Consider the following 17,510-nt stretch of genomic DNA (forward strand, 5'->3'; position numbering starts at 1 on the left):
AGAAATGAGAGAGAGTACTAAGTGGAAAAAGCCATATATAGTTGGGAGATATTGATGTTATGTTGTAGGACTTTCTGCCATCTCTGTAGGAACACAAAATAAGTTGTAGAGCTGACTTGAGTGACGGAGGATTGCAATAGAATAGAGGAGGCAAGGCCATTCAGACTGTTGGGAAAGTCATTTTGGAAGGAGGGAGAGATCTAAGAAAGGGCTTATAGACTGAGAGAAAAGGAAAAAACTTGAGTTTCTTTGGAAGCACATGTGATTGGACTAGAGGTACAGCACTGTTAGAGGATGGGAGAGATGTTGTGATAAAAGTTAAGATTTTTAATGAACAGTTTCAAGCAATAAAAATGTCCTGAGGCTAGCTATGAGTGTGGGTGACTGAGGAAGAGATCACCTGATGTGCACTGGAGTTAAAGGTCAAAGAACTGTGAGGTTAGAATGCTGGATGGACACATGGCCCCTGAACCTGGGTTGTGTCCCCTCAGATGGTGGCAAGACAATGCCTGGGACACAGCTGATAAATCACTGGAACAGATGTGTAGGGAGAGGAAGGCTTTGAGCCTGGTGGAAAGTCCTCAGTGAATATGGTACAGTGACTACCAGGTTGGATACTGACAGAAAGTAACAAGACCCCCAAACAAAAAGGAGTTTTAAAGATTATTAAAGTATTGAGGCTAGAAAATTGTAGACTATGAGAAATTTTGTGAAACATACAATCTGGTTTCATCAACAGTATATTTTGTTTGTTTTGCAAAGAGGAAGAGGAGATGAAGGACAAAACTTATAGATTAGACTTAGACAAATCAATCAACCTCTATTTATAGGCTTTATATAGATATTGACTTAAACATACTGTATATAAACATACACATAGAGACATTTATAATTTAATTAAGGAAAAGTGAACACTGACTAGTTATTTGATGATATTAAGGAACAATTGTTAATTTTTAAATGTCATTATCGTACCATAGTTATTGTTTTCTAAAGAGGCCTTATCTTGTGGAGACATATACTGAATTACTTAAGGATGAGATGATATGGCAAATGAGCTTTGCTTCAAAATAATCCTAAGGAGTTGGGGAGTAGGTGGGTGTATCGATAAAATAAGTTTAGCCTTGTCTTGATAAATGTTGAAACTAGGTGAAACATTGGGTTTATTATTCTCTAATTTTATAACTGCTTGAAGTTTTCATAATAATGTTTTTATACCTGTCACATCCTTCAACAGCATGTTCCAGGACAGTCCTCCAAATGTGATCAAAGCTACAAATGATAGGTGCAGCTAGGAAATTCAAAGAGGATTAATTTTAAATTCTTGTAAATGTATTCAACCAAAAACTTCCCTGTGTTATACTACCAAACAAAATTTGCTGTGCAAATCAACACAGAGGAGTCTAGCAATTAGATTAGGTTTCAAAAATGAAGAGCTAGATATACATTCCAGAGAAGATAAGGACATGAATCAGTCAAAACCACTTACAAATCATCCTGAAGAGAGCAAAGCTATACCTGCTCCCAATTAGATACACTCATTAAGGCACTTAGGAACAACCCTTATCCTAGTATTGATTCCAGAAAGTGACTTGCTAAGGAAATTGGGGTTCCAGAGTAAAGAATCCAAGTTCTGAAGACCTAGATTCCCTGCCCAGAGAAAAAAAGAACCTGAGAAAGCTTTAGAACAAAAACCAGACAAGAGACAAGATCTCTGATGAGAGAGTTCAAGATAACCAGCCTGTTGTTCTCAGGACAAAAGCAGAGCCCATTGGGTGTCCAATGATTCTACATGGTAGAGGCAACTGCTCCTTTGAGAGAAATAGGAACTTCCAGCACAGTGGCTTGTGTGAGATACTGCAATCTTGCATGAAAATTTGCCCTACTTCAGAAATAGCATGTTTAGACCTTTAAAGTGAAACTCCATTTAAAAAAACTCTAAATATGTATTATAGAATTGTACACCTGAAACCAATATGTTATATTAACTAGTGCCACCCCAATAAATTCAATAAATACATTTTTAAAAGAGGATTAAATCTAGGAATAAAGCAGGATAAATTTCCGAGACTTTGAGATAAGATCACCATGGATACAAAGTCAGCTCTGAGCTCCTCATTCCAGTTTTCCTTTCTTGTTAAGTCTGAAGTATCATGCTTCATATTTATGCGTCAACACTGCCACTTGAACTCTCTGTGGACTATTCCCAGCATAAATTTCCTTCTATATACTTCTTCTCTTCGTCATCTTTAGGGAGACTGTTGCTTCAGTGAAGGCGGATAAACTTTTTCTGAAAAGGGCCAGATAGTAAATATTTTAGGCTTTGCAGGCCATATGGTCTCTGCTGCAACCACTCAACTCTGCCACTGTGGAACAAAAGCAGCCACAGGCAATGCCTAAATGAATAAACATGATTGTGTGCCAATAAAACTTTATTTACAAAAAGGGACAGTAGGCCAAACTTGGCCTGTGGGATGTAGTTTACAGATCTCTGCTTTAGCACTATTCCTACCTATCTCACTGGCTTCACTTCCCAACCATGAACATTCAGTTATTTTCAATCTCTCCATTATTGACAAATTCCCTAAACCCAACTAATTTTCTCAGTAAGGCTCAGGATCCTTGAAGTTGATACAGAATGAATTTCTGCTATAAAGACAAGTTGGACTGAATGCTGAAACATGGGTACACTTGGGAGAAGAAGGCCACCAGAAGGCTGTTAATGCCAAACTTTCTGGGGAGTCCAGTAGCAGAACCTCATGGGTGACAATAAGTCCCAAACAACTCCATCCCATGTCCCTGGCTGTCCTCCCCTCTGAATAATGAGGAGAACCATTTGGAGCTGTGATGATTCTGCCTCCTTTGAAGTCATCTGATGAAACTCTGATTTCACCGACCACTAGCACCAGTGTAACCCAAGATGAATGAAATAATTTAATGGGACTCTGTGGAGGCAACTAACTCGCAAAAAAAAATCCTTGAAGCATTAGGAAAGGAAACTATGTTATATGCCAAGTTGCAAGCCCAGCATAACCTGAGAGACTCACTGAAGAATATGCTGACAGAGACTGAGACCTGCTACAGCGCCAGCTGCCCCAGGTGCAGTGCATCATCACCAATGTGGCATCCCAGCTGACCAAGATCAGGAGCGAGCTGGAGGGGCAGAACCAGGAGTCCAAAGTGCTGCTGGACGTCAGGCCTGCCTGGATTGTGAGATCAACAGGTACCCAAACCTTCTGGAGAGGGAGGATTGCAACCTCCCCTGCAAACCGTGCGCTGCCACCAACACTTGTGGAGACTCCTGAGAGTCCTGTAGCAGCTCTTAAACATGTTGTTAACTTAAATACTGGCATCCTCTTTAAAGACAATGAAACCATTTAGACCTGCCTTTGCTGGAGCTCAGTTGCCTTTAGAGACCTTGTTGAGCCAGCTGTGATACTTCTAGATATGGAAATGCTTTTCAGATCCAACAGCAAAGATACATCATCAAGTTCCAATGTCTGGAAAACTCCCTCCCATTGAAGGCTGAGTCTCTGTATCTGAAGAGGTCCAGTTCCTGTAATCTGAGCCCAGTTTTTGCTTTTGGGTGTTTCCTATACACATAGAGTTTCCTGCTTTCGCTTCTTTGGTATACTCTGGAATGCCAGAAGGCTATTCATTTACTTCCCAATAAACTTTATTTCTCTGTCATTGTAAAAAACAAACAAAAGAAAAACCTAAATAAATAAAGTTGTAGACTCATTAGAACTTCCCCTTTCATTCCAACAATTCTTTCATTGGCATCGGTATTATCAACACCTCTCAGGATAAGGTTATTAGAGGGGAAAAAGGGGTTAAAAGAGGGTGAAAAATTATCATCTAGTTTAGAAAAGGATAAAGATTGTCTGATGGAGAATAATTTGTCGCCACAGAACAAAGCTAAGAAAAGTCCTGTATACCAGTGTTCTCAAGTTTTGTTGTCCATCAAAATAATCTGGAGGGCCTGTTAAAACACGGATTCTTGGGGCACACCCCCCAGAATTTCTTATTCAATAGGTGTGGGTTAGGGACTAAAAATCTGCATTTCTACCAACTTTCCAGATGCTGCTGCTGCTACTGATCCTGAGAATATACTTTTTGATCCACTGCTTTGATATGATTAAACATATATAAAGAGAAACAGTTACTCTCAAAGCAGTCCATTGGGAGCCCTAACCTTGACCGTTCTGGTGTTTCAATCTAAGTTTTCTCTATTTCAGGAAGGCAACAATCTCTTCGAGAGCCATGTTTTCTGTCTGCTGAAAAACCACACTGTGTAACTAGTGTTACCCTGGATGAAATCTCACTCAAAGCAATAATAGCAAGCCTTTCCAAATCTGGGAAACACCAGTTACAGGGATGCAATTTTAAACCCCTGTTTTGAATTCCACATTGGGATGATTATTTATTCAAGCGAGATTTCCCATGGAAGAAATTTCCCCACAATATTTTCATAGGATGCTTGGCACAACTGCTTGCTAAGAAAGATCCTTGTTTGCACAGAGACTAAGCAAGAGTTACTTGGAAATGTTAAACGTGTCACTTCAGCTGTCACCAAAATATTTCCTGATCATGTATAGAAAAGACTCTCAAGAGCTTTTATTTAAACAGCTTTATTGATGTATATATTGAGGTATAATTCATACATCATACAATTCACCCATTTAAGGTGTTCATTTCAATGGATTTTAGTACTTTCACAGACCTGTGCAATTTTAGAACATTTTCATTACCCAAAAAAAAAACCTCCACACCCAGAGCCATCACCCCACAATGCTCCTCTCAGCACCAGGCTCAGGTCACCACTAATGTACCCTCTGTCTCTATGGATTTGCCTATTCTAGTCATTTCATATAAATGGAATCATACACTATGTGGTCTTTGGGTTTGCTCTTTTGTTTAGCAGACTGATTTCAAGGTTCATCCATGTTGTATTAAGTATCAGTACTTCACTCCTTTTTTTCGGTTAAGAAGAATAATAATTATGAAAAATGATATTTGATCTGCCATTGATTTACAAAATGTTAATAAATATTTGTCCCCTTCCCTGTATTTTTTTCATTTATTTTATTTTACTGTTGTTCAATTACAGTTGTCCCAATTTTTCCCTGTTACTCTCCCCTGCCCTGCCTATACCCCCTTTCCCACAGTCAATCCCCACCCTGTTGTCCATGCCCATGGTTCCTTTATACTTGTTCCTTGACTAGACCTTTTCCTTATTTCCCCTGTTATCCCTCTCCCCACTGACCCAGCTCTGGTTGCTCTCAGTTTGTTCCTTATTTCCATGTCTCTGGTTCTATTTTGCTCATTTGTTTTGTTCATTAGGTTCCACTTATAGGTGAGATCTATGGTCAATTAATACTTAACAAAGGGGGCAGGAGCATAAAATGGAGTAAAAATAGGTCCTTCAATAAATGGTGTTGGGAAATATGGACAGGTACATGCAAAGAAAATGAAACTAGACCACCAACTTACACTTCATTTCTTTTTATTGCTGTATAATATTCTATTGTTATTGCTGCATAATATTCTATTGCTTTATAATATTCTACTGCTGTAGAATATGCCACATTTTGTTTATTCATCAGTTAATGGACATTTTGATTGTTTCCATCTTTTTGGCTATTATAAATATACCACCACAAACATTGATGTACAACCTCATTTGTGTGGACATATGTTTGTATTTCTCTTTTGTATATGCCTAGAAGAATTGCTGGGTCAACATTTTACATTCCCTCCAGAAGTATATGAAGGTTCCAATTTCTCCACACCTTCACAAACAATTTCTATTATTTTTCTTTTTTATAATAGCCATCCTAGTGAGTGTAAGGTGGTATTTCATTGTGGTTTTGATTTGTATTTCCCTAATGGCTAATTATGGTGAGCATCTTTCATACTTACAGGCTATCTGAAGGACTGTCTATTCAGCTCTTTTATATTTTTAATGGAATTATTTGTCTTCTTATCACAGAATTGAAAGTTCTTTGAAAGTCCTTTATCAGATATGATTTGAAAAAATGTTCTCCCATTTATTGTTGTCTTTTCACTTTCTTGATGGTGTCTTTTGAAGCACAAAAGTTTGTTGTTGTTGTTTTTATGATGCCCAGTCTATTTTTTCTTTTGTTTTGCTCATGATTTTGGTGTCACATCTAAGAAGCTATTGTCTCATCCAAAATCATGAAAATTTACTTGTATGTTTTCTCCTCAGAGTTATAAAGTTTCATCTCTTATATTTTTATTCATCCCAAAAGAAGCCATAACTTTACTAGTAATAGAAAAAGTACAAATTTCAAACCAAGCTGCAGTTACTCTTTTTAAACACCAAAAAAGTTCCTCATTTTTAGATGGTTACATTGTTAATTCCCTAATAGCATTTACAATATTATTACTGTTGTTCTTCAGGGTTCGGACTGCCTTTGCTCTTGACATACTTGCTGGATGTGACCAATTAATTGTATGTCCATGATTTCCACACCTGTTTCATCAATTTCTTCCTCTTCAATCACCTCTTGTACAGTTGGAGTATGTGTTTTCTTGAGTATTTGAGATACCTTCACCTTGAACTTTGAATTTCTCAGCAGCTGCTAGTTGCGCTTGCTGAGATAAATCCTCAATCTTGGCTTCCCCCAAAACTATGTAGGTATCTGAAGCTGGATTCTTGTAGACATCTGGTTTATGATGACAAAGAGGATATTCTTAGATCTCCACCTAGTGACCCTAGCAACCCCTGTAACCTGTCAAAGACCCAGTTTTCACAAAGTATTCTGTGCCTTCTTTTCACTCAGCTCTCTTTGGCTTTAGTTCTTCATCAATTTCAGCTGCTGCTGCCAGCTGGCCTCCTTGTGCGGTTGTCTGTGTGGATTTGTTGCTGGAGCTCTGATACTGATTCATCACTTTCAGATTCTATTCTAGACCTTCTCTCTGCCTGGAGCTGTGGCAACTCCTGCTCTGTAACAGAGACAGTTTCTGTGGCTTCACTGGGCATTTTGTGTGGGGTATGAAAGTGAAGATGGTGGCAGAAAGAGCTCTTTGATCCATTTTGAATTAATTTTTTTATATAATGTCTGGTAAGTAAGCCAATGGATTCTTTTGCATGTGGATATTCCCAGCACCATTTGTTGAAAAGACTATTACTTCCCTCATTGAATGCTCTTGGTACACTTGCCAAAAATCAATTAACATACTGTGAGAGTTTATTTCTGAAATATCAAGTCTATTCCGTTGATGTGTATGTCTGCCCTTATGCCAGTATTTCACTATCTTGATTTACTATAGCTTTGTAGCAAGTGTTAAAAGTTTGTTCATTTTTTTTAAGCTTAACATTCTTTTAGATTTTATTTTATTTTTTATTTTTTGTGCAAAATTTTCTACACAATTTGTTATCCAGTATTAAAAACAGAAAATTCTTCTATTAAGATAATAATTCTGTAATCATAAACTATAGTTTTATAGGGAATACTTCATTTCTTATTATGATACTTGTGGTATAATAATTTCTTCTTTTTTGGGGGGGGGTTTTCAACTACAGTTGTCCCATTTTTCCTCCATTTATCTCCCCCACCCAGCCCACCCTTTCTCCCACAATCATATCCCTCCCCATTGTCCATGTCCATGAGTCATTTATACAGGTTCCTTGACTAAACCCTTCCCTTCCTTATCCCCCTTCTCTCCCTCCCCCGCCCCCCTATTGACTGCTATTCTGCTCTTTGTTCTATTTAGTTCTTTTCTTTGTGTTGTTCTTTAGTTTCCTGTATTAGGTGATATCATATGGTATTTTTCTTTCTTTGCCTGGCTTATTTCACTAAGCATAATTCTCTCTAGTTCCATCCATGTTGTTGCAAATGGCAGGAGTTCCTTCTTTCTTTCTGCTACATAGTATTCCATTGTGTAAATGTACCACAGTTTTTTTATCCACTCATCTACAGATGGGCACTTAGACTTTTTCCAGCACTTAGCTATTGTAAACAGTGCTGCTATGAACATAGGGGTGAATAAGTTCTTTTGAATTAGTGTTTTAGGATTTTTTGGGTATAATCCTAGCAGTGGAATCACTGGTTCAAAAGGCAGTTCCATTTTTAGTTTTTTGAGGTAATTCCATACTGTTTTCCACAGTGGCTGCACCAGTCTGCATTCCCACCAACAGTGCAGTAGGGTTCCTGTTTCTCCACATCCTCGCCAGCATTTGTTGTTTGTTGATGTGTTGATGATGGCCATTCTGACAGGTGTAAGGTGGTATCTCACTGTGGTTTTTATTTGCATCTCTCTGATGGTTAATGATGTTGAGCATTTTTTCATGTGTCTATGGACCTTCTGTATGTCCTCTTCGGAGAAGTGTTTGTTCATGTCCTTTGCCCATTTTTTAATTGGGTTGTTCGTTTTCTTGATGTTGAGTCATATAAGCTCTTTATATATTTTGGGAATCAGTCCCGTCTGTGATGTCATTGGCAAATATGTTTTCCCATATGTCTTGTTTCCTTTTCATCTTGCTGATGTTTTCTTTTGCTGAGCACAAACTCTTTAGTTTGATGTAGTCCCATTTGTTTATTTTTTTCTTTATTTCTCTTGCCTTAGGAGATGTATCCATGACGATATTGTTACGCGAGATATCTGAAATTTTCCTGCCTATCTTCTCCTCTAGGACTTTTATGGTGTCATGGCTTACTTTTAAGTCTTTGATCCATCTTGAGTTTATTCTCATGTGTGGTGTAAGTTGGTGGTCTAGTTCCATTTTTTGTAAGTTCCTATCCAATTCTCCCAGCACCATTTGTTAAAGAGGCTCTTCTCACTCCATTTTATGTTCCTTCCTCCTTTATCAAATATTAGTTTACCATAGAGGCCTGGGTTTATTTCTGGACACTCTATTCTGTTCCATTGATCTATATGTCTGTTCTTATGCCAGTACCAGACTGTTTTGATTACAGTGGCTTTGTAGTATTGTTTGATATCTGGTGTTGTGATTCCTCCTACTGTGTTCTTCTGTCGCAAGATTGCTTTTGCTATTCAGGGTCTTTTTTTTGGTTCCATATGAATTTTTGGAGTATCTGTTCTAGGTCTGTGAAATATGTCGTTGGTATTTTAATAGGGATTGCATTGAATCTGTAAATTGCTCTGGGTAGTATGGCCATTTTGATGATGTTGATTCTTCCCATCCAAGAACATGGTATTTGCTTCCATTTATTTGTATCTTCCTTAATGTCTTTCCTCAATGTTATGTAATTTTCAGAGTACAGGTCTTCTATCTCTTTGGTTAAGTTTACTCCTAGGTACTTTATTTTTCTTGTTGCTATAGTAAATGGTATTTTCTTTTCTATCTCTGTCTCTGATATTTTATTGTTGGTGTATAGACATGCCTTAAATTTCTGTATATTTATTTTGTACCCTGCTATTTTGCCAAATTCACTTATTATATCGAGTAGTCTTTTAGTGGATTTTATAGGGTTTTCTGGGTATACTATCATGTCATCTGCATATAATGATAGTTTTACTTCTTCTTACCCAACTTGGATGCCTTTTATTTCCTTTTCTTGTCTGATTGCTGTGGCTAGGACTTCCAACACTATGTTGAATAGGAGTGGAGAGAGTGGACAGCCTTGTCTAGTTCCTGATTTCAGCGGGAATGCTTTCAGTTTTTGTCCATTGAGTATGATGTTGGCTTCAGGCTTCTCATATATAACCTTAATTATGTTAAGGTATGCTCCCTCTATTACCATTTTGCTGAGTGTTTTCATCATAAATGGGTGTTGTACTTTATCAAATGCTTTTTCTGCATCTATTGATATCATGTGATTTTTGTCTTTCATTTTGTTTAGGTGATGTATTATATTTATTGGTTTGTGAATATTAAACCATCCTTGCATCCCTGGGATGAATCCCACTTGATCGTGTATTTTGTTGAGGATTTTAGCATCTATGTTGATCAGTGATATTGGCCTGTAGTTTTCTTTCTTTGTTGTGTCTTGACATGGTTTTGGAATTAGGGTAATACTGGCTTCATAGAAAGAGTTTGGATTTTTCCCTCTTCTTGAATTTTTTGGAATAGTTTGAGGAGGGTAGGAGTTAGTTCTTCTCTAAATGTTTTGGAAAGTTCACCTGGGAAGCCATCCGGTCCAGGGTTTTTGTGTGCAGGAAGATTTTTTATTACTGTTTCAATTTCCTTCTTTGTTATTGGTCTGTTGAGACGTTCTACTTCTTCTTGATTCAGTTTTGGAAGGTTATATGTTTCTAGAAATTTGTCCATTTCTTCTAGGTTGTCAAATTTCTTGCCATACAGTTGCCTGTAGTAATTTCTTACAATCGTTTGTATTTCTGTGGTATCAGTCGTGATTTCTCCTCTTTCATTTCTGATTTTGTTTATTTGGGTCTTCTCTCTTTTTTTTCTTGATGAGCCTGGCTAGAGGCTTGTCGATTTTGTTTATTTTTTCGAAGAACCAGCTCCTAGTTTCGTTAATCTTTTGGATTGTTTGTTTAGTCTCTATGTCATTTAATTCTGCTCTGATCTTGATGATTTCCTTCCTTCTTTTTGTCCTGGCTTTGTTTGTTGTTGTTGTTCCAGTTCTTGTAGCTTTAGGGTTAGATTTATTTTTTCAATTACAGTTGTCCCCTTTTCCCCTAATTTCTCTCCCCCACCCAACCCACCCCCTCTCCCGCAATCAGGGTTAGATTTTTTATTTGAGATTCTTCTATCCTTTTCAGATATGCCTGTATTACTATGAACTTCCTTCTTAGGACTGCTTTTGCTGTGTCCCATAGGTTTGGGGCTATTATGTGTTCATTATCGTTAGTTTCTAGAAATTTCTTGATTTCTTCTTGGATGTCATTGTTAACCCATTCATTATTTAATAGCATGTTATTCATTCTCCATGAGTTTGGGTGTCTTTGATTTTTTTCCCTGAGGTTGATTTTTAGTCTCAAGGCATTGTGGTCTGAAAAGATGCTTGATATGATTTCAATTTTCTTGAATTTGTTAAAGCTTGTTTTGTGTCCTATCATGTAGTCTATCTTTGAAAATGTCCCATATGCATTTGAAAAAAATGTATATTTTGCTTCTTTGGGGTGGAAAGTTCTATATATATCAGTTAGGTCCATGTGGTTTAGTGTGTTGTTCAATGCCTGTATATCCTTGGTGTTTCTTTGCTTTGATGATCTGTCTATTGTTGATAATGGAGTGTTGAAGTCCCCTACTGTGAGTGTGTTGTTGTTGATATCCTTTTTGTGGTCTTCTAGTATTTGCTTTATGTATTTGGGTGCTCCTATGTTGGGTGCATATATGTTTATCAGTGTTATATTTTCTTGATGGATGGTTCCTTTAAGTATTATGAAATGTCCTTCTTTGTCTCTTTTTATTGCCCTTGCTTTGAAATCCGTTTTGTCTGATATGAAGACTGCTACCCCCGCTTTTTTTCAGGTTCGTTTGCTTGGAATATTTTTTTATATCCCTTTTCTTTCAGTCTATGTAAATCTTTTGTTTTGAGGTGTGTTTCTTGTAGACAGCAAATATCTGGGTCCTGTTTTCTTATCCATTCCGTTACCCTATGTCTTTTAATTGGAGCATTTAATCCATTTACATTTAAGGTTATTATTGACGTGTATTTATTCATTTCCCTTTGTACCTCTGTTCCTCTCCTCTTTTTTTTTTTCTTTTTTCTTAGAACATTCCCTTTCGCATCTCTTGCAATGCTGGTTTGCTGGAGATGTATTCTTTTAGTCTTCCTTTGTCTGAGAAACTCCTTATTTCACCTTCCACTTTGAATGAGAGCCTTGCTGGGTAGAGTATTCTTGGTTGTAGACCTTTGTTTTTCATTGCTTGAAACATTTTTGACCATTCCCTTCTGGCTTGTAGTGTTTCTGTTGAGAAATCAGTCGATAGCCTTTTCAGAGCTCCCTTGTATGTTATTTGCTGTTTTTCTCTTGCTGCTTTTAGGATTCTCTCTTTGTCTTGGAATGTTGCCATTTTAATTATGATGTGCCTTGGAGTGGCTTTTTTGGGGTTCCTCTTCATTGGAACTCTCTGTGCTTCCTGAACTTGCATAACTTTTTCTCTCATCAAGTTGGGAAAATTTTCTGTCACTATTTCTACTATCAGTTTTTCTATTCCTTGTTCTTCTGATCCCTCTTTAATTCCAATTATTCTGATATTGTTTTTCCTTATGCTATCCTGTAATTCCCTTATTTTTTCTTCATACTTTTTCAATCTTTTTTCATTTTGCTGTATTGTCTGGGAATTTTTCTCTACATTATCTTCTAACTCACTAATCTGATCCTCTGCTTCATTTACTCTGCTTTTGACTGATTCTACTGTGTTTTTCGGTTCAGAGATTGAATTCTTCATTTCTTCCTGGTTCTTGTTAATAGTTTCTATGTCTTTTTTTTCTTTTTTTCTTTTTATGCTGGTGTAGTTCTCTGCAAGTTCCCTGTAATTTTCTTGGAGCTGCTGGTAACTTCCTTGGAGGTTGTCATAGTTGTTTTTAAGGTTGTCGAGTATATTGAGCTTCTTCACCACCATTGTTTTGAATTCCGTGTCTGACATTTGGGCTATGTCTATTTCATCTACCTCTCTTTCTGGGGATTCCTCTTTTCTTTTCATTGAGAGGTTATTTCTGCATCTTACCATGTTGGATTCTTCTTGTTTGTTTTTATTTTGGGGGGACTTGTCTGCTTTGATTCCCACCTTTGTGGTATGAGATTTTTTATAGGAGATCTGGGGTTTTCAGTGGTGCAGTCTCTTTGATCTCCTGAGCCTGATGTTCTTGGGTTATCCTTTATGTCGTTTGTTTATGCTATATGGTTATATTTCAGATGCTCTTTGGTAGGATCTTCCCTCTAGCTAGTTGATCAAGAGTCACTCTATCCACTTTGTCTTGAGTTCTTTTGTGGAGATGCTGTTAAAAACATAAACACACAGCCCAGGCAGGAGACCCACACCCTCAAAAATATCCCCCACCCTCTATCCCGCTATCGTCAGCCAACGAGCCAGTATTAATATAAATTTAGAGAGATTAGAGCTTTTATACTATAGGAAGAATAGATAAGAGTTGTTTTTAGGGATGAAAAATATGATTTTTGAGAGAAGGGGTGATAGATTAATAATAGTTGAGACTATGCAAGACAGTAGGTAATATTTACATTGTATGTTAATAACAATAGAAGAAAAGGATGGAAAAATGCAGAATATAATAAGAAAGTGGGATTGTATAGTATTGGATTTATATAGTAATTATATTCTATTTATTTAGAGTGAAAGGGAGGCCAAACTAGACATACAAACTAATAAACAACAATTAAAGAGGAAGGATGAGAAGGAGAGATTATATGAAACAAATTAGAGATATAGTTATTTTTGTTTGTTTGTTTGTTTGTTTTTCCCTTCCTCTCTTCTATTCTTTTTTCCCTTTTATAAGGAAGGGAAGAAGAAAAAAAAAGGAATGTTTTTACTCAGTTCAGCTTTCATGTGTCGCCTTCTTTTTCTGCGTCCCCAGCTGGTCTAATGTGGCAGGTCAGAGGTTCTTGTTCCTTGAAGCAGCGGTGTGCGCCTGTGGTGGCCAGCACAGCGCGCTCCCTTGGCGCCTGCTGGAACCAGCCCAGGTGCCTTTGGGTGCACACCCCTGCGTGTGCAGGACGGCTCGTGAGCTTGCCTCCGGCCTGCTGAGCAGCGCTCCGGGAGCTGGACTCTCACCTCCCAGGGCGGGGCCCCAGACTTTTGAGCACAGTGGAAGTGAGCGATTTGCGCCTATTGAAGCCTACTGAGGTACTTCTGCACTTGCACACCCGTGTGCACACAACGCGGCCTGGGAGCTAGCCTCAGTCCTGCTGAGCTGAGCTTCGGGAGTTGGTCTCTCGCCTCTTAGAGTAGGGCCCCAGACACTTGTGCACAGTGGAAGTGAGCGTCTGTGAGTTGCTGCCACCCACTGTTCCCACACCCGCCTTGGCGGGCACGAGCAGAGCCTGAGCAAGTGGTCTGCGTTCCAGCCTGGCGTCCATTGGAGCTGGCCAGGGGTGTCTGCAGACGGTCTTCTGCGCATTCAGTGGGCCCTCCCTGTGCCCGTTGGGGCACTGATCTTATGTTTGTTGGGGCATGTCCGAGGGGCACCTGGACTTGCAGCTCCGCGCACCTGGGCCAGTGAAAGGGCACTTCCCTATGCACGCCCGCATGACCCAAGGGGAGGGTTGGGGAGTGGATGAGTACACCTCTGCGCCTGCACTCCTCAAGAATGTCCTACCACCCCCAAACTTTCCATCCCTCTCTGCAGTCCACAAGAGAAAAATATAACGGAAAATTATGTTCTCACTTACACAGCAGTACGCTGTCTCCTGTCCTTCAGCGCCAATGCCACCTGGTTGAGTCCCATCTTTGCCAGCAGGCAGAGATTCGCTCTCCTCCCAACTCCTCTCTGGGGAAGCCTGTGGTCGCCAAAAAGCCTTTGTGTACTTCCAGCCACAGCTTGGGCACCCACCCCAGTCAGGAATCCCGTCTCGTCCCTTTTTCCTCCGCTATCCTCACTAAACAGGTTGTTCCCAGATGGATTTTCTCTAATCCAGCAGTGCCTTGGCTTGACTCCTGCCAGTGTCCAGCTGCTCACTGAAATGTTCTGTCTGCAATTAGCCCAAACTACAGACGGGTCTCGGGAGCCTGAAAGTGCAGCCTCCCCTCACTCCTCTGCCATCTTCTCGCCCTCCTTAAAACACTGTTTTTTATCAACACTGTGTTGGTTATTCTGGGTTCTTTGAGCTTCCATATGAATTTTAGGGTAAGCTTGACAGTTTCTGGGGTGGGGGGGGAACAGCCAGAATTTTGAAAGACATCTGTAGATCAACTTGGGTCATATTGTCAACAACATTAAATCTTTTAATTCATGAACATAGGATGTTTTTCTATTTATTTGGATCATCTTTAATTTATTTCAACTATGTTTTAGAGTTCTCAGAGACTGGTTTTCACTTTTCTTATCAAATTTATTTCCATGTATTTTGTTCTTTCTGATACTTCTGTAAATGAAATTACTTTCTTAATTTTATTTTTTGTTTTCTCATTGCTATTGTAGAGAAATACAATTGATTTTTGTATATGTTTGTATCCAACAAACCTGCTGAACTTTTGTATTAGTTCTAATAGATTTTCACTGGGTTCCTTAGCATTTTGTATATACAAAGTCATGTCATTGGCAAATAGAGATAGTTTTACTTCAAACTTTACAACCTAGATGTCTTTTATTTCATTTTCTTGACTAACTGCCCTAGCTAGAACATTGAGTAAAATGTTGAATAAAAGTTATTAGAAGAGATAATCTTACCTTGCTCCTCTTAGTATGATGTTAGCTCTGGGATTTTCATAGATATCTCTTAACAGGTTAAGGAAGTTCCCTTCTATTTCAAGTATTTTGAGTGTTTCTCTGAAGTTGTTTTATATTTTTAAATTAAATTTATTTTTGGGAGAGAAATGTCACTTTATAATTTCCTTTTTATAAAAACATGCTAGAAAGATATAATTGTTAAAGAGACATATTTTTAAAATTTACATTGACTGAGCTATATTATTTTTTTCAGATAGTTGACATACAACATTGTATAAGTAAAAGGTATACAATGTGATGATATGATATACATATATTGTAAAATGATTACTACAATATGGTTAGTACCACATCCATCACTTTATATATAATTGCCATTTGTGTGTGTGGTGAAAACATTTCAGATATACTCTCTTAACAATTTTTAAGTATATAACATTGTTAACTATAGTCACCATGATGTACATTAGATCCCCACTACTTATTCATATTATAACTGGAAGTTTTACCCTTTAACCACCATCTCCCCATTTCTCCCACTCCCCATCACCTAGCAACCAGCATTCTACTCTGTTTCTATGAGTTCAACTTTTTTAGATTCCACAGATAAGTGACATATACCACATGGTATCTGAGTTTCTCTGACTTATTTAGCTTAGTATACTGTCCTCAAGGTCCACCAATGTAACCACAAATGGCAAGATTTCTTTAATTTTTATGACCAAATAACATCTCATTGTATCAATTTGCCACATTTTCTTCATCCATTAATCTGTAGAAAGATCTTTAGGTTATTTCCATGTCTTAGCTATTGTGAATAATGCTGCAATGAATATGGGAGTGCAGATATCTCTTTGAGGTAATGATTTTATTTCATTCAGATAAATACCCAGAATTGGTATTGTTGTATCATTGGCAGTTATATTTTTAATTTTTAAAGAGATCTCCATACTGTTTCCCCATAGTGGCTGTACCAGTTTACATCCCTGCCAGCAGTGCAAAAGGGTTCCCTTTTCTTCACATCCTCACTAGTCATGGCTCATTGTAGATATTGTAAGTTAGGTTTTTTTATCTATCATGACAGCCTTCTGGCACAAGTATCTTGAAAAGGGACATTTTTTTCTATCTCAAACAATGGCTCCATATGGGCTACAAAGAGGCAAGTTCTGCAAGAGCAGAAATGGGTAAGTTGGCTTGGGTGAGATCAATGAAGGGAACACGTCAGTGCAGCAAATGGCCAGGCAGGGGAAAGATCATGAGGGCTGAGTCTGGTTCCTGAGAGAGATCAGAAGAGGCTGATGAGTAAATGAGAGATGGAGGTGGTGACATAATACATGGAACCAACTCTTCTGAGAAGCTGGCTTGCAAGTGGAGAGCAAAGAAGTGAAATAGTTGCTGGGAGGGAAAGGCAATCATGAGAAGGCTCTTGTTTGGGTTTTAAGGCAAGGAAATAGTAGAACCCAATTGTATGATGATAGGGAGGTTGTAGAGAGAGAAAGAGATCAATAATGCAGAATGAGACGATGGAAAGACTGAAAGAAAAGTCCATTAGAATGCAAGAGGGATGGAACAAAAGCTGCAAGGATGAGGAAGCGGCAGGTTTATTAGATGGAATGTGAGGGCCTTTCCTCCCATCCAATAGTTCATCTTGGTCAATGAAGTCATGAGAACCATGGCTGTCAGAAGTTATGCGGTGTACAAATCCACCAAATTGATCCATAGGAAGAAATATAACTGATCAAGAGAGAATGAGTTCAAAGTACAGGGCACCAATCTCTGAGAAGCTGAAGGGGAAATAGATAAAATTATGAAGGATACTCAACCAACACGTTTTTAAAATGTTTTTATTTTCACCTTTCAGGTGGTTTTTGCTCTTACAGACTTTGTAATAGAAAATCTTGGAAAACGCTTTGTAGAGACACCACCTACGGACCTGCCCACTCTGTATCAAGATATGTCATACAACACGCCCCTGGTATTTATCTTAAGCACAGGCTCAGATCCCATGGGCACATTCCAGAGGTTTGCCCGGGACAGCAGGTATTCAGAACGGTAAGGTCACATTGTGCAGTGTTAATAACTTATATGAACATCTTCTTGTTAAAATTTGCCCTTTCAGTTCCCTCTTTGGAGCATAAATTACTACATTAAGATAGCCCTTACTGAACAGAGGGAGATAAAAAAAAAAAAAAAGATAGCCCT

The 17,510-nt window shown here is 38.3% G+C and overlaps 1 protein-coding gene and 1 pseudogene across 1 annotated transcript in view; one reads left to right on the forward strand and one right to left on the reverse strand.

Moving 5' to 3' along the window:
- Positions 1-17,510, forward strand: part of DNAH6 (dynein axonemal heavy chain 6) — a 328,739-nt gene that overhangs the window by 246,893 nt on the left and 64,336 nt on the right. Inside the window, exon 64 of the mRNA XM_090281614.1 lies at positions 17,170-17,360. Within this exon, the coding sequence (XP_090137740.1) occupies positions 17,170-17,360 (191 nt within the window). The remainder of the gene's footprint in view (positions 1-17,169; positions 17,361-17,510) is intronic.
- On the reverse strand, positions 6,370-7,006 carry LOC150006342 (nascent polypeptide-associated complex subunit alpha pseudogene; annotated as a pseudogene).

Source organism: Furipterus horrens, unplaced genomic scaffold (genome assembly GCF_987537825.1).
Source record: "Furipterus horrens unplaced genomic scaffold, mFurHor1.1.pri manual_scaffold_6, whole genome shotgun sequence".
Taxonomy (NCBI): domain Eukaryota; kingdom Metazoa; phylum Chordata; class Mammalia; order Chiroptera; family Furipteridae; genus Furipterus; species Furipterus horrens.